The 21655-nt window shown below is 41.6% G+C and overlaps 1 protein-coding gene across 1 annotated transcript; it reads left to right on the top strand.

The window, feature by feature from the left end:
- The first annotated feature begins 2176 nt into the window (after nt 1-2176).
- On the top strand, nt 2177-19400 carry CLNS1A (chloride nucleotide-sensitive channel 1A). The gene is made up of 7 exons (XM_024572713.4): nt 2177-2391; nt 4321-4457; nt 9271-9372; nt 10278-10385; nt 11622-11795; nt 16287-16377; nt 18638-19400. Exons 1-6 carry the CDS (start codon nt 2267-2269, stop codon nt 16352-16354), a joined length of 714 nt encoding a protein of 237 aa, XP_024428481.1. The 5' UTR covers nt 2177-2266; the 3' UTR covers nt 16355-16377; nt 18638-19400.
- Nucleotides 19401-21655: the final 2255 nt, after the last annotated feature.

Genomic DNA, 21655 nt, shown 5'->3' with positions numbered 1-21655 from the left:
GGACCTAAGGGTGGTTTCCCAGTGGAGTCACAGAATGCATTTAATTCCCCCAGCAATGAGTTAACGCCTGTGAAATGTTACCTACCTTGGAAGTTTATTAGACTCAGTGCCCAGTGTTTTACTGGGAGCTGATCACAAAGGAGCCATCTTGTGTAGCACATACCAAACTCCACATCCCCAGAAGGAAAGCAGGTGTTCAGCATAAACCACACAGTTTGCCCAATTTAGGCACAATGAGCCACCCAGATACAGTGGTGGGAATCTTTTGGAAATCAAAGTTCCCTGGCAGTGGTAGCAAAGGGCCAACTCTATCAAGCAGGCCTTTCGAAGGAAAAGCATTCTCAGCTCTACTATGATAACTCTTTTCTGCACAGTCCGCCCCTGTGGGCCCTTGGCCTTTCCACAAAATTATCCTCAGTAAAACTTTATACAGCAGGATAAGTGCAAACTGTAATTTTGACTTCCATTATCTGTTATACAGGTTTTAGCCAATATTTTCCCTGTGTTGTTTGAGGCATTCTGTTTCTGAGCAAAACATTGGCGGTTTTACTAAACAGCCAACCACATACAGATGTCCCACAAGAACCTTCAAACTACATTTCCCACTTTCAATTTGTTAGCTACTTTCAAAGACTACCCTCCCCCTGAATTCTCCATCTCGGAGAAATGAGTCAGCATCCACTCCATCACTTAAGCTGGAAATTAAGGAATAATCCTTGACTCCCTCTCTCTTCTTTATCCATCCTGATCTTCACCTTCAACACCCTCTTTCCTCCAATCTCTTTCCAGGTCCTGAGGATTTTACCTTTGGGTAACTTTAGAACCTGTCCCTGTCTCCATCCTTGCTGCTACTTTCTCACCTGTATACTACGGCAAGAACTTCCTAATATTCTGCCTGATCAGAGTGCCCCTTCTCCAACAAACTAATCTCAACTTTAAAATTTTACATTCTTGCCCTGTCTGGTGTGGCTCAGCTGGTTGGAGGTTGTCCCATCACGGAAAGTTTGTAGTTCCATTCCAGTCAGGACACATACCTAGGTTGCAGGTTCATTCTCTGATTCTCCCGTCAGGCATGAACAGGGGCCAACCAATTGATGGTTCTCTCCCTCATTGATACGTCTCTCTCTCTCCCTTCCTCTCTCTCTAAAGCAATGGGGGAAAAAAAAGTCCTCACTTGAAGATTTAAAAATTAAAAAACAAAAATGTAACATTCTTCTAACTATTCAGAAGATAGAAATAAAACTGCAGCATCCTATCCTCCAGCCACAATAGTGCAAGAGCATAGGTGTAGGTCATACTGATTTTACGGGCACGGAAGTGACCCGGAGAGACTGACTGACTTGAATTCCACTAGTTCTCACGGCTGAACTCTTGCTCTTGCATTTAATGCCTCAGGCCTCTCCTCTGTAAAACTGGATCAATAACACCAACTTTTTCAAATGGTTATCATAAAGAAGAAAATACCGGTAGAGAGCCTAGAACAGTGCCTGGCGCACAACACCCGTAATAGCTACCAATAGTGTCAATAATGGCTACTAGTACAATCACTTAAGGGCTTTTTTTCTTATTTCTTACCCTTAGGGTTTTTATTGATCTTACTACTTTTGCTCTTCAGTGCATAACGAAGAAAATAAAGCCGTATCTCCTTGCAGACATACCCGCTCTTCACCCAGAGTTAATTACCTCTTTGGGTTCGTTTGCCTGCTTAAGACAAGGAGACACATGGCTCGTGCACTAGGGCGGCGTCAGGACCCAGACTCAGGTCTGGGACAGGGCGGTTGAGATATGAACTGGCCAGGAGTAGGCGGGTTCCAGTGAGAGGAGCCTTGAACCCAGTTAGGAGACCTCTGACCTCTAGATCGGTGTGGTCTCTACTTCCTGTGCATCCTCAGACCAGGGACCCCGTGTCTCGGGCTTCCGTTTCCCTTTTTGTAGAAAAAGGAATTTATAATTCCTCGTGCTTCCTCTCACAGGGGTGCTGTGATGTAGGATGTGGGGCACACCCCTCGGTTATTCCAAACCTGAGCTTTAGAAATGACGAAGAAGAAGGGAAAGAGGACCCACGCGAAAAACTCGGCCAGGTCTTGTCAAGCCTAGGAGAGCTAGCTCTAGAACGTCTCATCTCAATGGTGGATGACCTCATATTCCGGGGCAAACTAAGTTGCTCTTCCGGGGTAATTGCCATCGCTTCCGGGGCGGGACGCGGCGAGCTGGGTCTCGCTGGGTATCGGCTCTCTGGGTTTGTGTCTCATACTTCGCTACTGTAATGAGCTTCCTCAAAAGTTTCCCGCCACCGGGGTCGGCGGAGGGGCTTCGGCAGCAGCAGCCGGAAACCGAGGCTGTGCTAAATGGGAAGGGGCTCGGCACCGGCACGCTTTACATCGCCGAGAGGTAGGGTCCCTGTCGCCGGGCGCTGCCTCTGCGCGCCGCCTGGTGCGGAGGAGCGGGGACGAGACCGCGACCTCGGGGACTGCTGGGAGCGGGCGCGCGTGCTCGGCGTCGCCTCGGGAATGCCTGTTTGGGAAAGGGACTCGATTGTTTTCGTGCCTTCTTTGCCGCCTTCTGTGGGGCGTTCCTTTGTCCCTTCTTTAGGTGGAGTTCTCCTCGTTGATTATGCTTTTTACTCGCTTGTTTACCGGAGGTCTGGTGCGTGCGTAGCCCTTAACTCAACGTCTCGTAAGGTTTTGTGTTTTCAGACCTTGAGCTAGACTGGTTGGTGTGCCTCGCCTGCCTTTTCCGATGAACTGGTGCAGGAGATCTTGTGCTGGGCAGGTTATGCAGGTTTAGAGGAGAGCGTGGAGGATTTTGAAAGTTGAGTTAATAAGCACTGCAGATGATTTTATGTAGGTATGGGTTGGGTCATAAACTGAGGGACCTGATACGTCGTTTCCCATTTCTTACTCCCATTTCCATTCCTAAAGGAAGAGCTATTTTATGTGTCCACTGGAGCACTTTCAGTCGGACAGACATGGCCGGAATATTGCGGTTGTGGAACGGGTCTCTCTTTCCTTGGGATGGTTCCATTCACCATCAAGCCAACACTGACACATGGGATCCTTACTGCCCTTCGAATCTCTCTGACGTTTTCCGCTGCTGCATCACTTTGGGCTACAACCAGAGAAAATTTTCTGTTTTTAGGAGCTCATGTGATTACATTGCATCCACACAGATAATCTAGAATAATCTGCATATTTATTGTAACCTTAATTACATACACAAACTCTCATTTGCCAGGTAACATAACATAATCACAGTCTTACTCCCAGGAATGAAGGTCAAGGGGGCAAAGTTCTGCCTACCACGGAGAATACAAAAAAAGGTAGAGAACCCTTGGTTTACAGCAGCAGTTTTCAACTGTTGTGCTGTAAGAAGTTTAAAAATATGCAAAATCTGCCCTGGCTGGTGTGGCTCAATGGATTGAGTGCCCGCCTGTGAAGTAAAGGGTCACTGGTTCAATTCCTAGTCAGGGCACAGGCCTGGGTTGCAGGCCAGGTCCCCAGTGGGGGGCTCACGAGAGGCAGTCAATCAGTGTATCTCTTTGACACGGATGCTTCTATCTCTCTCCTTTCCTCTCTCTCTCTCTGAAAATAAATTAAAAAAAATTTTAAAACGCTGCAGAATAAATAAAAGTCTTCATAAAGTCTGTCTTTAGTGTGATAATTATTTAATAACTTGTGGTAAGTATGATTATAGCCATTTCGTGTTTATGTCATTTAATGTGGGATTAGTGGAGAAATGAGTGATTCCCAAGTATTTATTGCATACTTACATGCTGAGCACTGTTCTAGTGGTTTGGAAGAGTGTTGAGTAAAGAATATGACAGTTTCTCCTGTCAGGTAGCTCACTTTCTGTCAGGGTGCATGTCAGACTCATTATAACGTTAAATGCTAAATGGTATATTGCTGAGCATAACTGCAATTTAGAAAAAGAAGAAATCATAATGGATTCTAGTAATTGGAGGGGAGGCTCAAGGAGGAGCTGGGATGTAACCAGATGAAGAGGATTTGCAAAAGCAGAGAAGGTGCCTGACGACTTTCCAAATAAGAGTAAGCATACAGGGCACAGAAACACGTGTGAATTCAGAAAAATCACATTTCAAATCTATTTGAATTTTTAGCTGGTGAAAAGAGACACCATAATAGAATTCGCCTTAAAGAAATTCAATTTCTGCTGCTGAATTTTCTGATTTTAGGAGTATTTCTAAGCAGTAAGCTTGAGATTATTTATAAAATTTACAATTATGCTGAACCTTTATAAACTTTAGAAAGGTAACTTAGGATTTAATTGCTTGAACTGATCTACTTAAAACACGTTTTTCAGCCGCCTGTCTTGGTTAGATGGCTCTGGCCTGGGCTTCTCGCTGGAGTACCCCACCATTAGCCTGCACGCCGTGTCAAGGGACCTAGGCGCCTACCCACGCGAGCATCTCTATGTTATGGTGAATGCCACATTTGGAGGTATGTGTGGTAACTTCATCTTGAGCTGCCTTTGCTAGCCTATTATTTTAAAAAGCAATCTTTGGTCATAATCAATGTAATGTTCAGCTGTTGACTTATTTTGGATAGTTTATTGAGCAAAATTTCAGCACAGTAAAATAAATTACACACTCCCTTTTGTTTTCTATACTATATATTTGTACTTAGAACTCTTCTGTTACTGTGGGTTTATATTTCTAATTATTTCTCTTGAGTTTAACTATTTTCTTTCTCCTTGCAAAGGCATTTATATTTGGCCCCCTTTTGAGCTCGGATCAGTCTGTATAGTTTGTGCTTCCAAAAGTTTAGGATAGAACCTGGTTTGTCTTGTCTTGTTATCGATGGAAGATGATGTCGCCCGCCCTCTCTCCACACTTGGCAGTGACATTTTGATTGTCATGACTGGAGTGGGGAGCAGTGCTTCTGGCATCTGGTAGTTAGAGGCCAGGGATGCTACCAAACATCCCACAATGCACAGGACAGTCTTCCACAACAAAGAATCACCCGATGCAAACCTCAGTAGTGCCGAGGTTGAGAAACCGTGGAATATGAGATTCACAGGTTTTACTGTTGGAGATAACTGTCAAGATTCATAAAAATCTAATGAGGTTGATGAAGGATGGAGTAAGAAAGATAAAAAATCAATTTTTTAAGTTATTGACTGGGTTGTAAGAATTCCGAATGAGAAACAAGTTAGGCATACTGTAAAAAACTAAGAAGTTGATAAACTATGTTGTGTTAGTTTAGTATGTTCATCTTTTGTAGAAGTACTGAACTTTGGGGTTGAAGGGCATATGTTACACCTTCTTAAACTTTTGCTTTTTTTTAAATATATTTATTGATTATGCTATTACAGTTGTCCCATTTCCCCCCCTTCACTCCACTCCATCCTGCTCATCCCCACCCTCCCACATTCCCGCCGTATGGTTCATGTCCATGGGTCATACTTACAAGTTCTTTGGCTTCTACATTTCCTACACTATTATTACCTTCCCCCTGTCTATTTTCTACCTACCATTTATGTTACTTATTCTGTGTACCTTTACCCCCGCTATTCCCCTCCCACTCCCCTGTTGATAACCCTCCATGTGGTCTCCATTTCCGTGGTTCTGTTCCTGTTCTAGTTGTTTGCTTAGTTTGCTTTTGTTTTCGTTTTAGGTGTGGTTATTAGTAACTGTGAGTTTGCTGTCATTTTTACTGTTCCTATTTTTTATCTTCTTTTTCTTAGATAAATCCCTTTAACATTTCATATAATAAGGGCTTGGTGATGATGAACTCCTTGAACTTGACCTTATCTGAGAAGCACTTTAACTGCCCTTTCATTCTAAATGATAGCTTTGCTGGATACAGTAATCTTGGATGTGGGTCCTTGCCTTTCATGACTTGGAATACTTCTTGCCAGCCCCTTCTTGCCTGTAAGGTCTCTTTGGAGAAATCAGCGGACAGTCTTATGGGAACTCCTTTGTAGGTAACTGTGTTCTTTTATCTTGCTGCTTCTAAGATTCTCTCCTTCTGTTTCATCTTGGGGAATGTAATGATGATGTACCTTGGTGTGTTCCTCCTTGGGTCCAGCTTCTTTGGGACTCTCTGAGCTTCCTGGACTTCCTGGAAGTCTCTTTCCTTTGCCAGATTAGGGAAGTTCTCCTTCATTATTTGTTCAAATGAGTTTTCAATTTTTTGTTCTTCCTCTTCTCCTTCTGGCACCCCTATAATTTGGATGTTGGAACGTTTCAAGATGTCCTGGAGGTTCCTAAGCCTCTCCTCATTTTTTTTGAATTCTTGTTTCTTCATTCTTTTCTGGTTGGATGTTTCTTTCTTCCTTCTGGTCCACACCGTTGATTTGAGTCCCAGTTTCCTTCGCCTCACTATTGGTTCCCTATACATTTTCCTTTGTTTCTCTTAGCATAGCCTTCATTTTTTCATCTAATTTGCGACCAAATTCAACCAATTCTGTGAGCTTCCTGATTACCAGTGTTTTGAACTGTGCATCTGAAAGGTTGGCTATCTCTTCGTTGCTTAGTTGTATTTTTTCTGGAGCTTTGATCTGTTCTTTCATTTGGGCCTTTTTTTTTTTTTTGTCTTGGTGCGCTTGTTGCATAAACAGGCGGAGCCTTAGATGTTCACCGGGGCGGAGTAACGCTGGTTGCTGCGCTGTGAAGCTGTACCTGGGGGAGGGGCCGAGAGGGAGCAATGGCACTTGCTCCACTCTCTGCCGGCTTGCAGTGACTGGATTTCAGTCGCTCCGCTACCTACAATCAAACTGGGCCCCTCTGGTGCTGGTTCCTGAGTGGGAGGGCTTGTGCACGCTCTAGGCCCCTTTGAGTCTCTCCAAGGAACTCTCCCCTGAGGCTGGGAGTCTCTCCTGCTGCCGCCCCTACCCCCACGGGTGTTTTCAATCAGAGGTTTGAGGCTTTATTTCCCCACGCTGGAGCCCTGGGTTGTGCAGTCTGCTTCGCTCCCCCGCCTTTCCTCCCGCTTTATCTGTGCGCGAATGTGGAGCCGCGGGGTCTGCTAGCTGCTGCTCTGCCCGCCCGGTTCCACAATCTGCCGCGTTGCGGGGTCCGCCAGCCGTCGCCTTGCTGCGAGTCCTGTCCATCCCGGCTGCCTGTCTATGCCCCTCCTACCGGTCTGGATGAATGTTTCTTCTTTATCTCCTTGGTTGTCGGACTTCCATACAGTTTGATTTTCTGTCAGTGCTGGTTGTTTTTTGTTTTTAAATTGTTGTTGTCCTTCTTTTGGTTGTGCAAGGAGGCATAATGTGTCTACCTACGCCTCCATCTTGTCCAGAAGCTTAAAATGTTTTTAAAAAATAAAAAATTTCCCCTTTTTGCTTATCCATTTTTTTTCCATTCTACAGTAAGCTTGTGTGACTTACAAAAATAAAATTAAAAGAAATTTAGTGGCTCTGTCCCAACAGTTGATTCCTGTGAGTAGAATTGTTGCATTAAAAGTAATGAACATTTCTAAAGCTCTTAACATACTTGTATATTGTAAAATAGCTTTCCAGAAAGTTTATATCCGTTTATACTTTGAATAGTAGTATATAAGAATACTTTTCCACCTTATTTTCATTTTCATGGAGCAGATTATTAATTTTCAAAATGTTGTAATGTTTTGGGGGTCTATTTAAGTATTTTGTTGACTTTTTTTCCTAATGAAGTAATTCAAAAATTGAAAAGTGTAGAGTAATAAGACATTTTCACTATTTAATATCCAGCATAAATTAAAACATTTTTTATAATTACTCAAGTCCTTTGTTTTTTGTTTGTTTAATATATTTTTAAAGAGAGGAAGGGAGGCAGGGAGAGAGAGAGAGATGGAGAGACATCCGTGTGTTGGTCCACTTATTTATGCACTCATTGGTTGATTCTTGTATATGCCCTGACCAGGGATTGAACCTGCAGCCTTGGCATATTGGAATGATGGTCTAACCAATTGAGCCACCCAGCCAGGGCAATAATTATTCTGGTCTTTTAAAGAAATGCAAGTACATTAATTCTGTTGAAATCTTTTTTGTCTCCCTTCCCACTTCATTCTCTGTTCTCTGCCTCTAGAGTTAAACATTACTGTAAAGATGGCGTGTGTCCTTCCTCTCTGTGCCTGTCGGTTTCTGCTAAGTATCTGTACCCCTGTAAACAGTGTGAAAGTTTGGTTTTATGTTTAAAAGTTTTCATGTGAGTGGTACTATATATATTCTGCAACTATGTTTTTCACTCAGTTATGTTTTTATTGTTTTATTTTTAATTTTATTTTTCAATTACAGTTCACATTCAGCATTATTTTGTATTAGTTTCAGATGTACCACGTAGTGGATGGATGATTATATTTTTAAATCCATTTTGATACATGTAAATCACATTTGTTCATTTTTAACTGCTATCTATAGAACTTAGTATGATCAGGTTATATCTATTTCCCTTTTTTTTTGGTCAGTATATTTTTTTAAGTCTGTTTTTTGTTTGTTTTTTAAATTTTATTTACTTATTTTTTAGAGAGAGGGGAAGGGTGAGAGAGAGGCAACCAGTGTGCGGTTGCCTCTTGTGCACCCCCCACTGGGGACTTGGCCCCCAACCCAGGCATGTGCCCAGACGAGGAATCGAACCTGGTGAACCTTTGGTTTGTGGGCCACGCTCAATCCACTGAGACACATCAGCCAGTGATGATCAGTATTTTTTATACTTTCACTAGATCATAGAGAACATCAATAACCATTTATGTACATACTCCGTGCGTATGTAATACGTCCTTACATGAGGAATTGCTGGGTAGTAGCATCTCCAGCATGGCTGTGGCAATTTCCACTTCCACCAGCAACATGTGCATCTTCTCTTTATGGAACATTTGCATTTTTTCTTGCTTACAGACTTTTTAAATTTATCTGTCGGGTCAGTTAACTTTTATGGGCCTTGGTTTCGCATCTGTAAGTTGTTGGCGGTGAATCACATCACTGGTTTATAAAGTGCTGCTTGTACCCTTAGTTTTAAAGTGAAAGGTGAAAGAAGCAGGCAGCACTGGAACTGTACTTACTGGAGGCCTGACTGTGCGGGGTTCCTCACCCCTCCATGACCCCGGGGGCACTTAGAGTCCCCGGGGCTCAGTGAAGTGCCATGGGACCAGACCAGAGGGGCTGTCCAGAGTTTTTTTTTAACTCTAAAGTAACCAAGTTTTTGTAATTTGAAATAAAAATTGAATTGTAATATTTAGCTATATCAATAAGCATTCCTTAAGAAATTATTTTAGGCTTTTTTTCAAAACAAATAACATCATAAAAAAGTTACTTTTATTCCCTTTCTAGAAGAATCAAAAGAATCTGTTGCTGATGAAGAAGAGGAAGACAGTGATGATGATGTTGAACCTATTGCTGAATTTAGATTTGTACCTAGCGATAAATCAGCATGTGAGTGTTCTGGGGAATCAATTCTTTTCCCCTTACATACCAGGTATTCCCCTATTGATGCAAACACTTTTTATTTGAGAGTACATTTATTAAAACTGGGGACAGTGAAACAAGGAAGGACTTCGGATGGAAGAAGCAACAAGAGAGCCTAGGTGGGGCTGTTTTGGCTCACTGAGAAGTTAGAAAATGGGGGCTGTAGGGACAGGCTCAGGGGGTTAGCCTGGGATGAGCTGCCACTGCCCACTGCTCCCCGGTTGCAAGTTTCATGGGGACCCTAGGAGTTCCGTAGATGCGGGCCTGGGGGGAATGAAGAGGGGGGCCAGAAGGGTGTGGGCATGCTCCCGGGAGGGAGAGCGTGACACACACACTTGTACTTTTATCCTCATTGCCTCCGTTCTGCTTTTTCTTTGTTTTAGCATCTGTACTCTCACTGAGGACAAGACACCCATTAATATCAAAGATTGTGAATGTATAGTAGACACCATGTTGCGCTTTGTGAATGGGGGGGGGGTCTGGTTACTTTATTTACTTGATGCTGTTGACTGTCAGCCTCACCAGAAAGAGGGCGGAGGAGGTCGGGCTGACTGGCCTGAGCCCTGCTAGCCTCGGGGCTCCACCCTACACTAGCAGCCCCACCAGGGCTCTGAGTTGTCTTCTCAGAAAATCCACATGAAGAGATCTCAGTAGTATCTTGAAATGAGCTTACTATTTTGTGACTTGTTCTTGCTATCAAGCACTTTTCAAGATTGATTCTCCTTGGAACTTGGCAGGTTTTGTGACTATTGTGAACCTAGTATACCTCTTGTTTACCCATTACGTTTGTTTGCACTGATGGTTATTTGATTCAGTTTTATTGCACATTGGCCAGAAAGAAACACTAATTGTAGTTTAATTTCCGTGCTCAGTGGAGGCGATGTTCACTGCGATGTGTGAATGCCAGGCTCTGCATCCAGACCCTGAGGATGAGGACTCAGATGATTATGATGGAGAAGAATATGACGTAGAAGCGCATGGTTAGTGAAAGGGGTTTTTTTAAAAGTGTTTTTGTGTGTTTCATTTTAAGCATTTATTTGTGCTAAGGGGTTGGGATTATGGATGTATATACCTCTCATAAGTACTGTATAGTATGATTATTAATAAAAGTGAGGGGCATAATTCATGTCTAAGCCAAACTGGAAAAATCTTAGACCTTCCAAGCTTGATGGTGAACAACAGAAATTACTGGGGTGGTGTGGGGGAAACGGGTAGAGATAAATGGAGGGGAAGCAAATGGTAGATAGGGAAGTGGGCAGTCAGGACAGTCTTTTTAAGTTGATGTAGCTGCTATCAGGAAACAAGCCTTCTCCCTTTATCACTTAAAACCTGTATTATCTACATCTTTATTTAATGTTCCTTTAGGTAGCTCACTGCAAAAGTTATTTCTTTTTTCTAGTACTGGACCTTGTTTATCTAAGAGTATTTCCCTTTGCTTCCCCAGAACAGAACGCAGGCATTAGCTTAGTGGAGTCTTGCAATGCCTCGAGGTGTCTGCTGTTCTCTTTTCCCCGTGGTCTCCTCCACACCAGCCTCACTGTCCAAAGCCCTTTCTCCCATAAGTGGCCACTTCTTGGCCTGAGACAAGCTCATTTCTGGCATTCTCCTTTATATATTTAAATACATTCTCAGCCGAGATTTTTGGGTGATCCTTTTTTAAAAAATCCTCTTTATATCTTCCAGAGTTTCTAATTTTTTTATAATGAGCGTGTATTTTATTATATTTTATTTTTTATGTGTTGATTTGAGAGAGACTGGGGTTTAAGCCTGCAACCTTGGCATAGCAGGTGGATGCTCTAACCAGCTGAGCTACTTGGCAGGGCAGGAGCATATATTTTAATGAGGATGAAACCTTCAGTACTAATTAATAGTAAATTAATTGTCACTCATCTGTAAATTTCCACCTTGGAATAATATAAGACCCCCTTGGCCTCAGGAACACCCTCTTTTCCTTCTAGTCCCTGGACATTGGATTCTTTGGGAATTGCTATTTACTGACTCACTATTAGTTGAAATCCCTTCTCATCCTAGAGGGTAGGAACATTTTCTTAATCTCTGTGTTCAACAGATGGCCTATATATGTGTGTTAAATGAATGTTGAAAAGTCCTTTCCTAGAAGCTTTTCTTTCACTGTACCTTATCAGTAGATGCATTATTGAGTGTCCATTTCTTTCATCACTATGTTATAATAACTTAAAAGTTTTTTATTTGTTTAGAACAAGGGCAGGGGGACATCCCTACCTTTTACACCTATGAAGAAGGATTATCCCATTTAACAGCTGAAGGCCAGGCCACACTGGAGAGATTAGAAGGAATGCTTTCTCAGTCTGTGAGTAGCCAGTATAACATGGCTGGGGTCCGCACAGAAGATTCAATAAGAGATTATGAAGGTAAGTATCCTCCTTCTCTTCAGTGTGAGCAGTGAGAGGTTCACTTAGGCACAAGGGAAATGGATGGGCTCTTTTGGAAACTAAGAGAAATCTCAGAATTAACTCTTTATGGTATAGGAAGCAAATGTAGAATTACATAGAATGGGAATCCTTGTGTAAATTTTTTTAAACTTTTTTTCCTAACTATGGAAATAGTCTATGTGCACAGTTAATTTTTTTTTTTAAATGGGCATAGGCAAAGAAGAAAGGAAAAATCGAGTATAATTCTAATTGAAGACATCTGTTAATTTTCTGTTACATATCTTTCCAGTCTTTTTGTTTGCTTATGTGTATACGTGTGTGCATGTGCACACTGATGCTGCCATTTTTATTTTTAAAATGCGTTCCTATGTGATAATATGCAACACAAGATAGTATTTGATTTAAAGGGCTAGGCAGCATTCAGGAAACTTGGGTTCTCTTTTTGTGACAAACATCTGGACCTTAAACAAGTGTTTTTAAATGTTTATGTTTTAGTTGTCTCATATTTGTAAGCTTCTTTGTAAATATTTTCCCTGTTAGACTGGTTTCCCTTTTCTAAGAATCCTAAATCAATTAGATTCGTGAAGTATTCTTTGATTCAGTCTTTACCATTTAGTCCCATATCTTGTCCCATACTGAGTTCTGTGGACTTTTCCTTTAAGTGGTTTTAGGTCTCCTTGTTACAACTGCTGCAATTCTCCAAACACAGGGCCTTTTTTTCTCATCCTGGATTTACAGTAGTAAATTTTTGCCTTCATCATCCCTTCCTCCAGCTCACTGTGCTGTATTAACCCTCTGAGGACACTGTGTTGCCCTTATATAAGGATGTCTCCTCATGTGCTTGCCTGCCACTCACCATATAAAACTCAAACTCTTCACGCTGACTCTGAAGAGACAACCCTGTCTTTGCCCCAGGTGTCTCCGTCTCATTCCTACTACTCTGTAAAACATTTAGGTGGTGCTCTTGTGTGCCCACCCCGATTTAAGCACGTGACAAATATTTACTCATTTAGTCCTTCCAAGAACCCTCTGTGGCAGATGCTATTATGATCCTCATTTTGTAAAAGATTTTATTTTTAGAGAGAGGGAAGGGTGAGAGAAAGAGAGGGAGAGAAACATCCATATGTGATTGTCTCTTGTGCTCCCCACACTGGGGGCCTGACCTGCAACCCAGGCTTGTGCCCTGGCTGGGAATCGAACTGGCGACCCTTTGGTTTGCAGGGGGGCACTCAATCCACTGAGCCCACCAACCAGGGCTGATCCCCATTTTCATACGAAGAAACTCAGGCATAGAAAGACCACACAGCTTGTTCTGTGTCAAATAGCTAATAAGTGGTGAGGATTAAATGAGGGAATGTAGAAAAATAATGTGCCAGGCACTGTTATAAGCTCTTCTTGCATCTTTACATATATTTAATATAGGTTAATATTTTATGTTGCTACAGAATTTTAACACTTTTAATTTTTAGTGATGCAAAGTATTCTTAAAAAGAGTTACTGTCATTTTCAAGAGTTACTGGTACATTTAAGGTTGGTACCAGTAACTTAATTACTGGTACATAATGCACTGATCAACATCCCCAGACACATAACATACTGACCTACGGATCTTAAAGTTCTGGGATTTTTAAAATATATGTCTATTGACCTTAGAGAGAGAGAAAAGAGGGTGAGAGAGAGAAACATTGATGTGAGAGAGAAATGTTGATTGGTTGCTTCCCATGCACACCCCGACCAGGGATTGAACCCACAACCTAGGCAGGTACCCTGATTGGGGATTGAACCTGCAGCCTTTTGGTGTACAGGACGATGCTCCAACCAACTGAGCCGCACCGGCCAGGGCTGGGATATTTTAATTTAGAAAAGTTTAGGCTTTGGGTCAGTGTTACTCCTGTGTCTCCTCTCCATTTTAAGTCTTGGCTGGAGAGCCTCTACTGTAGACTTGAGGGTAAGATGGCTCAGATGATTTCTAGTGCGCTACCGAACTCTTAGCGGAAAGAACGCAAGGTGCTACCTTTTTTTTTTTTTTTTTTTTTTTTATACAGCCATTGACTGGAGATTATCCTTGACCATTGAAAAGCCTTTCATCGTTGAAGGTTTTGGTTTTTTAAAATTGTGAAATTCCTTACTTAATGCTTTGTAGCAAACGATTTTAAGGTTTTAGCCATTTTGCTAAAGTGAGATTTTTGTTTGAACTTTTATTCCTAAGCCTCATTAGCATATTGAGAGTTGCCTGTATATGAAACTTCAGTCTATTACACCATTCCCCGTGTTCTAGATTCCTGAGTACCCGCATCACTCTTTTTGCCACTTATTTAGTTTGACCTGTACATTTTATTTTTAAAAAAAAGATTTTTAAGAATTTAAGATAAAAATTGTATGTATTTAAGGTGTGTAACATGAAGTTTTGATATACATAGTGAAATGACTGCCATCGCAAGTATTAAATTTCATCTTCGTAGTTACCGTGTGTGTGTGTGGTGAGAACATCTAAGAACTGTTTTAGCAAGTTTCAGGATGCTTTTTGCCACTTAAGTATCCCTCCTATCTGCTAGTGGCATTTCATTGCTTCCTGTGTGTGTTTTTGTTACGAGGTGTTTATTCAGCTACTCAGCCAAGTACAGAGAATACGGCACTGCTCAAGAGAGATGAGGCTACTATCTCGGTATCAGTTTTAGTGGAGAGAAAAATAACTCACTGTGGTGACAGCATTGAGATACGGGGAGCTTGCGTAGCTGTGGAATCAGAGGCTGGGCCCTTCACCCAGCTCCGAGAGTCGGGGAGAGGGTCAAGCTTCATGGAGTAAGTGACATCTAAGCCAGGGTCTGAAAAATGAATAAAAGTGACCCTGGTGAAGAGGGATTGCAAACAAGTTGGGGAGAGAGGCAGGTAAAGGGTTCCACCATGTGCAAAGGTGCAAGAGACCATTCAGCTTTGGGAACTGAAAGTAGTTCATTATGTCTGAAACTCTTGAGTGTAAAGGGCAGTTTTAGCAACAGATAAAGTGGATAGTGAATAGGCACTTAAAGTTGTGTTAAAGAATTTCAGCGTTACACTTAGGTCAGCGGGAAGCCATGGGAGAGTTTTAGTTTGGCTAGTGTTTCTCTGGCTTTGACATGGGAAATTCATCGGAGAGGGAAGTACTGGGGGAAAGGAGAGGAATCCTGTTAAGTAACTTAAGTTTTATGTTAGATGAGAGATAGTGGACTAAATTAGGTAGTGGCTGTGATTGTCAAAAGACTTAACAGATTTGGGAGACATTTAAGTGATAGCTACAGAAGTTGTTAATGGCAACAGAAGTTAGCAATGTGGTGGGGTTTCTGGATTGGGCAGGTAAGAGGTATGCTTGAGCAAGACAGGAGAGAGAAGCATTTTCTATGTGGAAAGATGATGAGTTAATTTTAGGTGTGCGTTACGTGTTTGTGCCCTGCTGGATGTCCTGGTGTTACGGTGCCTAGGGGCTGCAGGCGGAAGCCAGTCTGTGGTGGGCTGAAGAGTTGAGGGGTGAACGGGAGCTGAGGAAGTGGAACAAGCAGGCATAGACAGCTCTTCCCAGAGGGCTTTTCTTTTCTTGTCCTACCCACTTCCCCTTTTTAAAATGAGATAGCCCTGGCCAGTCTGGCTCAGTTGTTTGGAGCATGGTACCTTAACTGAAAGATTGCAGGCACAACTCAAGGTCAGGGCACATTCCTAGGTTGCAGGTTCAATCCCTAGCCCAGGTGCGAGCTGGAGGCAACTAGTCACTGCTTGTGTCTCATATTGATGCTTCTTTCTCTAAAAGCAATGAAAACAAGTCCCTGAGTGAAGATAAAAAAGAAAAATTAGATGAGATAAACAGGAAAAGCAAGATCCTTGCTCTGTGTTGTCTTAACTCCTGAATTATGTCATAAGCTCTGTGAGGATAAGACTTCATACCTTAAAAAAAAAAAAGGCCATGCTGGTGTGGCTCAGTGGTTGAGAGCCAGCCTGTGAATCAGAGGGTTGCCGGTTAGATTCCTAGTCTAGGGCACATGCCTGGGTTGCAGGCCAGGTCCCCAGTAGGGGGCACACAAGAGGCAAACACACACTGTTGTTTCTCTCCTCTTTCTCCCTCCCTTCCCCTCTGTCTAAAAATAAATAAATAAAATCTTTTTTAAGAAACAGTCACATAGAAGTCCCTAGCACGGGTCTTTGAAGACGGAACAGTTGGTGCATACTGCATTTGCAAGTTCCTTCGTAATACTGTTTTAACGTTGTGGTTACAAAGTTAAGAAGTAAATGTATTTAGACGCATTTTGCCTTGGCCTAAATCCACAGGTGGCATTTTTTTCTCTCAATGTGTTCATTGATACTTGACTTTTCAAAAGAAAAAGAAATGGCAACTCTTACCAACAGGGGGCACTAGCTTCCTTCTGGTCGAAATACAAGCTGAATCTTTACCTTTCTGAAGTGCTCTGTAGACTAGTGCTCAGTGGGTCCTTTTTTCTTCAGATGGGATGGAGGTAGACGCGACACCCACTGTCGCTGGACAGTTTGAGGATGCAGATGTTGATCACTGAAAGTGACTTTATGCTGCTTTGAGGTAAGTCGTTCATTTTTTCTCTTGTCACTGAACGTGAAAATCCTGTCAAATAATTAATTTTTACTTTCATTATTCAGGAGAACTGTTTAAAATTAGAAATTTGGAAAAATGTTAGTTTCCATTTCTGAAATTATTGACTATTACATGGTTTTTTCTCTAAGAAATCAAGGTCTGTGAACATGGTGATGTTCAGGTTAATTCACATTTACTGGGCACTTACCGCACGCCAGGCCCTGAGAGTATATGCAAGAATAAGACACAGCCCTTGGCAGTGAGCAGAGGAGAATGACGTTAGCCCTTCGCTCCGAAATGGAGCGCTCCCTGTTTGGCTCAGGTGGGAGCTGTAAAGCCTCACGTCAAAGCCCAGTCTGCTCTTGAGTCACCTTTTCCCGTTTGTGATGTTTGAAGTCTTAACCTGTTCATCAGAAAACACAAAGCAGAGAACACTCACTGCTATTCAAATTAGGGAAGAAGTAGAAGTAATTACAAGCTTAGTTTAAGCCTTTAATCATAGTCTTGTGTCCCTTTATTTACTTCTGAAAATAATGGCAGACCAAGGACCTGGGCACCTTTACTGTTCTAGGCTGATTTTCCAAAGCAGAGCAAGCCCATGTACGGTTGTCCAAAAACTATCATCTCCCACGTCGCTTCATACCCGCTTCTGAGTGACATAAGAGCCACTGCCAGTTTTCTCTCCTCTGACCTTTTCTTGAGCTTTGCCTGCAGTTTGCCCCTGACTGTTTATTTGCTGCATACGCCTCTGAGAAACCAGTTGTCCTTTGCCAGCTCGAGCATCTCAGCTGTATGTTAGGTAATAACTAAAGGTTATGTAACTAGTTTATATCGTACAGAGCGAAGACTAGTAATCCTAGCAGCCCGTCTTTATAAACTGAGATTTTCACACTGTTAAATTACTATCCCTCTTTCTCCTCTGTAATGTCCTCCTACCTCTGACCTCAGGATTTTCTTGAATACTAGCTTCCTTCCAGTCTTTGAAATGCTACTTATACCCAGGGCCCTTATTTTATTAAAGCAGATGGTAATAGCATAACAAGATTTAGAAACTTTGGCTTCACTCTTCTACCACTGTCCCACATCTAATTAGGCTGTGAGACCTGTTATTCCAAGTTCCATTTACCTTCCAAATCACTGCTATTATAACATTGTTTCTTACACTAAGCGTGAATTATAATAACGGAGCTCTGCTTTCATGTCAGGTGCTGCCAGTCAAACTATCAGAAAATAATCTCTTAGAGTTCTGTGATTTATATCTCTTTCTTTAACTTGATTTTCATTTCTACAGCGTTTATGTCTCTCATTGATAGTCATTTCTCCTCTGCACTTTGCTTCAAAAGTCACATTCATGTTGCTGGAGCTCTCCTAACTTGAATGTTCGGATCTCGTAGTTCAGATGCCAGTACTTCCGTATTTTATTTCATGGGAAGTCTTTTGGGTCAAGCTTAAGTTTTCTTCCCTTATTTCTTATCTTTTATTTATCATGTTCTTTATGGCATGTTGTTTTTTCAGTTTAGTAATACTTATTTTGTACCTTTTATTGAAACTGGAAAACAGGTATTTTGTGATCTTCAGGCTTTCACATATTTCTTCCTAAAAAAAGTAGACTATTCAGACAATACCAACCCCTATTCATTAGGACCATGAGAAACTCCTTTGGTCTGTCACTGATGGTTACACAAATGGGGTGTCACTGCAGTTCCCTGGCGGGAATTCTTAGGGTCCTTTGTAATGTAATTTTATTGTGAAATAACCATAAAATAGCCACAAACTTTGTTTTCTATTCATTTTATGCTACAGCTGGAGCGGAGAGATATTTTATTCATAAAATTTATAAAAGTTCTTCATCTGGATAATTGACCTGAATTCCAAACAATGTCTGTAAATTTTTAATCACTTAAAATTTTATTTGCCTGGAAGGAGTGAACAAGGATTAATTACAGTGTTTATGTAATGATTAAGAATTTCAAGGTAACGGAACGGTGACGTCTCAATGCATGAGATCAGGTGAAGGGAAAGGCACAGCCATGGTGGAATCACAGCTCTGTGCCTTTGGACAAGACGTGTAACTCCTCTAATCCTCAATTTCCTCATCTGAAAAATGGGGGTGACAATAACCGCCTGGCAGGGTTGTTGCAAAAACTGAGATAGAATAATATCTAAGTTTGGTGGCACTCTTGACTAGAGAGTCAGTAAAGAATAGCTATTATTATTATTACAAACACTGTAAACCTTTGTTTTTCAGAGTCTGCTCATAACAGTAGGAGAGAACTTGGTGCCTTTTCCACTGTGGAGTGGGTGTTGATGAAAGTATGTTCCCTTCTTCAAAACTTACCTGATGAACCAGTTCTTTCTTGAGACAAACTGTACTGAGACAAGTTGTCACCAGCAGAAGAAAATATGACCTTTATTAACAAAGGTGAATTAACTTGACCAAGAGGGTATTTGTAGTTTATCATTTGTCCCTAAACTTTCTGTGTCTGGGCACCCTCTGAGTAGGCCTGTAGTCCTTGCTGTCAGCGTATGCTTCTTCCATAACCTAGCAGGGCCACGGGGGGCAAAGGCTGGTAGACAGGCTGGTAGACTGGCTGCGAGAGGCTGAACCTAAGACCCCTCCGGGGCCTGATAACCTTACCCTGAAGAAGACAGACAAAGATCTCAGAGGGGCCCTGGCCCGTGCACATTCTCCACAGGGGTAAGGCTCTTTTTACTGATTTGGGACCCAGATAGTTTCATGCTGGCATCTTGAGGGAGCCGCTTTGGAAACATCCCAGCCGCACGTGCTAACGCAAGTGCTCCTTCTGACTAGCTTTTGTCCCTTCCACCGTGTTTTACCGGTCTGTTCTGTCATAACCTCTTAGGTTATATCCTTTCATGTCTAGGCTCTCATTTCAGTTTCTGTAACGGAATGCGTGAAATTGGGATGAAGTCCTCACAGTATTGTACTTCAGATGACAATTGTTTTTTGTCTTTGTAATAGCTTAACAAATAAATCTAGATTTTCTATATTATTGTACTCTCTTTCTTCACTAAAACCATCAATGAGATTTTTTTAAAATTAATGTTGGCGAAAAGGGAGAATCTTGTCTTACTTTTGTTTGACTTACTGAGAACATGAATGTGAAATGCAGATAATGTATCACTAGAACTGCTGGCAGACACTTAGTAGGGCACGGGTTTAACGCATTTTAAGGAATATCTGCTGCTTCCACCTGGACTTGGAGTAATTTTTTGTAGCACACTTGACCACTGTCAGTTTTCTGTTTATATGTAGCGATTTGTACTTGAATTTCAATACCATTATATTGCCTTAAAAATAAGGTTAGAAAAGCTTTTCAGAATCATTTGGCTAATTAGTTACTAAACTTTGTCACCAGTGAGCCCAGTGTTCTTTTCAACACTTTCCCTTGGTTTCCCTCAGCCTGCATGATAGACTGAGAAAAAAGCCATTTTCCTTTTTCTAACCCTTTGAGAGAGACTGAATTTGTTATAATAGGCAAGTAAAAGGGCCACTTGGAATGGACACTGAAACTTGCTGAGACCTTTGTACTGGCCACTGTCCTGGGTTCTTTATATACATTATGCACATAATATTCATAACTGCATATGAGGTACAAGTGCTATCATTGTCCTACCTCAGAGAAGAGGAAGTAGTTAGAATAATGCTTAACGTCATAGAGATGGTGATCTGTGATTTTTAAGCCTTATCATCTACCAGCAGCTGAAAGGAAGCAAATCTCTTTACTGCTGGGTTTTCAAAGTTAAAATTTCAGTGGACAGCATAGGAAGTTCCTAAATTTCTCTGTTGCAAGTCCAGCAGCACTCATTCTGCCCCAGACATCTATCCATTTCAGTAAGCAGGCAGAGTGTTCTCTCGGGCTGATCTTAGAAATTCGACTTGAGTTCCTTTTTGAAGTCATGCTTGCACACTTGTAATCCTAAGTTTCAGTGAATGTCAAGACGACTGTGTGCGCTGTGTTTCCTGCAGGCACTGCTGTGGTCAGCCGGCATCGTGGGTAATGTACTCAGCTAAGATGCAGGAGGCCCAACATCTTCCGGCTTGGCAGACAGGATACTTAACCTCTCGGGACCTGTTTCCTTACTGTAAAACATGGGGCCTAGATAAATGGCTTTCAGAGATTCAGCTTTAACATTCTGCAATAGTAGTCAGTTGCAACCATCGCTCTGAGAAAATAGGAGAAGGTGGGAAAAAGAGATTGGGTCAGACTTAAAAAGTGAAATTCATAATGATCAGCAAGCCAACATACCTTGATTCTATTTGAGCTTAATTTTAGAGTTGCTGGAATTGTTTTATTTCTTGATGTCGAGAAAATTAAAAGAAAGGCACAGACGTTTTTCACCCATAATGTGAGCCATCTAAAATATCCCTAAAGGCTAGGGTTAGTGGTCATCTGTTGTAGATTCTATCATTTTTAAAATGTATTCATTAAAATATGATCCCAGTGGGTTTCCTCCTCCCTCAGCTCGGTTTGTCAGATAGTGTGATACTTTTCAAGTAAGCTTGTTTCAATCTTTGTAGATTATGTGTCTTGAGATTTTGTTAGGATCTTTGCCAGTACTAAAGAGAAATTATGCACAGGTGATCATAATATATAGTTCTTTACTTTTATAAAAAGACAAGTGTGATTATTCATTGTTCAAAGAGATGTTTATATAGCATTTGGTTTACCTTCAAGATTTCAGAGAGTAGCACTACTGTATAGCTAATTCTCGTGCAAATCCCATTTTAAAAGTATTTGTAGAATGGGTGAACCTACATCTGCTGTAGCTAATACATAGTAATGAATTCTAAGCCAGTCCCTTCTGAGGATTCTAATAGAATTACTGCCATCCCTCACCAAAGAAGCTGAAACAGAAACATTTTTTATCATTATTGTTTTAATTCTCATCTGAGGATACACTTACTGATTTTAGAGGGAGGGAAAAGGAGAGAGAGAGAAATATCAATGTGAGAGAGAAACATCGACTGGTTGCCTCTCATACACACCCCGACCAGGGACGGAACCTGCAACCCAGGCATGTGCCCTGACCGGGAATCAAACCCGCGATTTTTTGGTTTGCAGGCCAACAATCCAACCAAATGAGCCACACCGACCAGGGTACAGAAACATTTTTGCTAGCATCTCACTCTGTCTGCTCACATATACATAAATAAAACCAATACGTAATTTAGGGGAGTTCATAATTTTATATGAGAAGTCAGGAAACATTTCAGAGAACAGTGAACATAGATTTTGTTCAC

This window comes from Desmodus rotundus, chromosome 5 (genome assembly GCF_022682495.2).
Source record: "Desmodus rotundus isolate HL8 chromosome 5, HLdesRot8A.1, whole genome shotgun sequence".
Classification (NCBI taxonomy): domain Eukaryota; kingdom Metazoa; phylum Chordata; class Mammalia; order Chiroptera; family Phyllostomidae; genus Desmodus; species Desmodus rotundus.
The sequence above is the reverse complement of the archived record's forward strand: the minus strand, read 5'-3'. Positions and strand labels throughout refer to the sequence as shown.

Bases quoted from the DNA above. Each gene is read 5' to 3' on its own strand.
- CLNS1A (XM_024572713.4), top strand. From the start codon at position 2,267: ATGAGCTTCCTCAAAAGTTTCCCGCCACCGGGGTCGGCGGAGGGGCTT. The intron at 2,392-4,320 runs GTAGGGTCCCTG...CACGTTTTTCAG, and splicing joins ACGCTTTACATCGCCGAGAG to CCGCCTGTCTTGGTTAGATG. The intron at 11,796-16,286 runs GTAAGTATCCTC...TTTTTTCTTCAG, and splicing joins TTCAATAAGAGATTATGAAG to ATGGGATGGAGGTAGACGCG.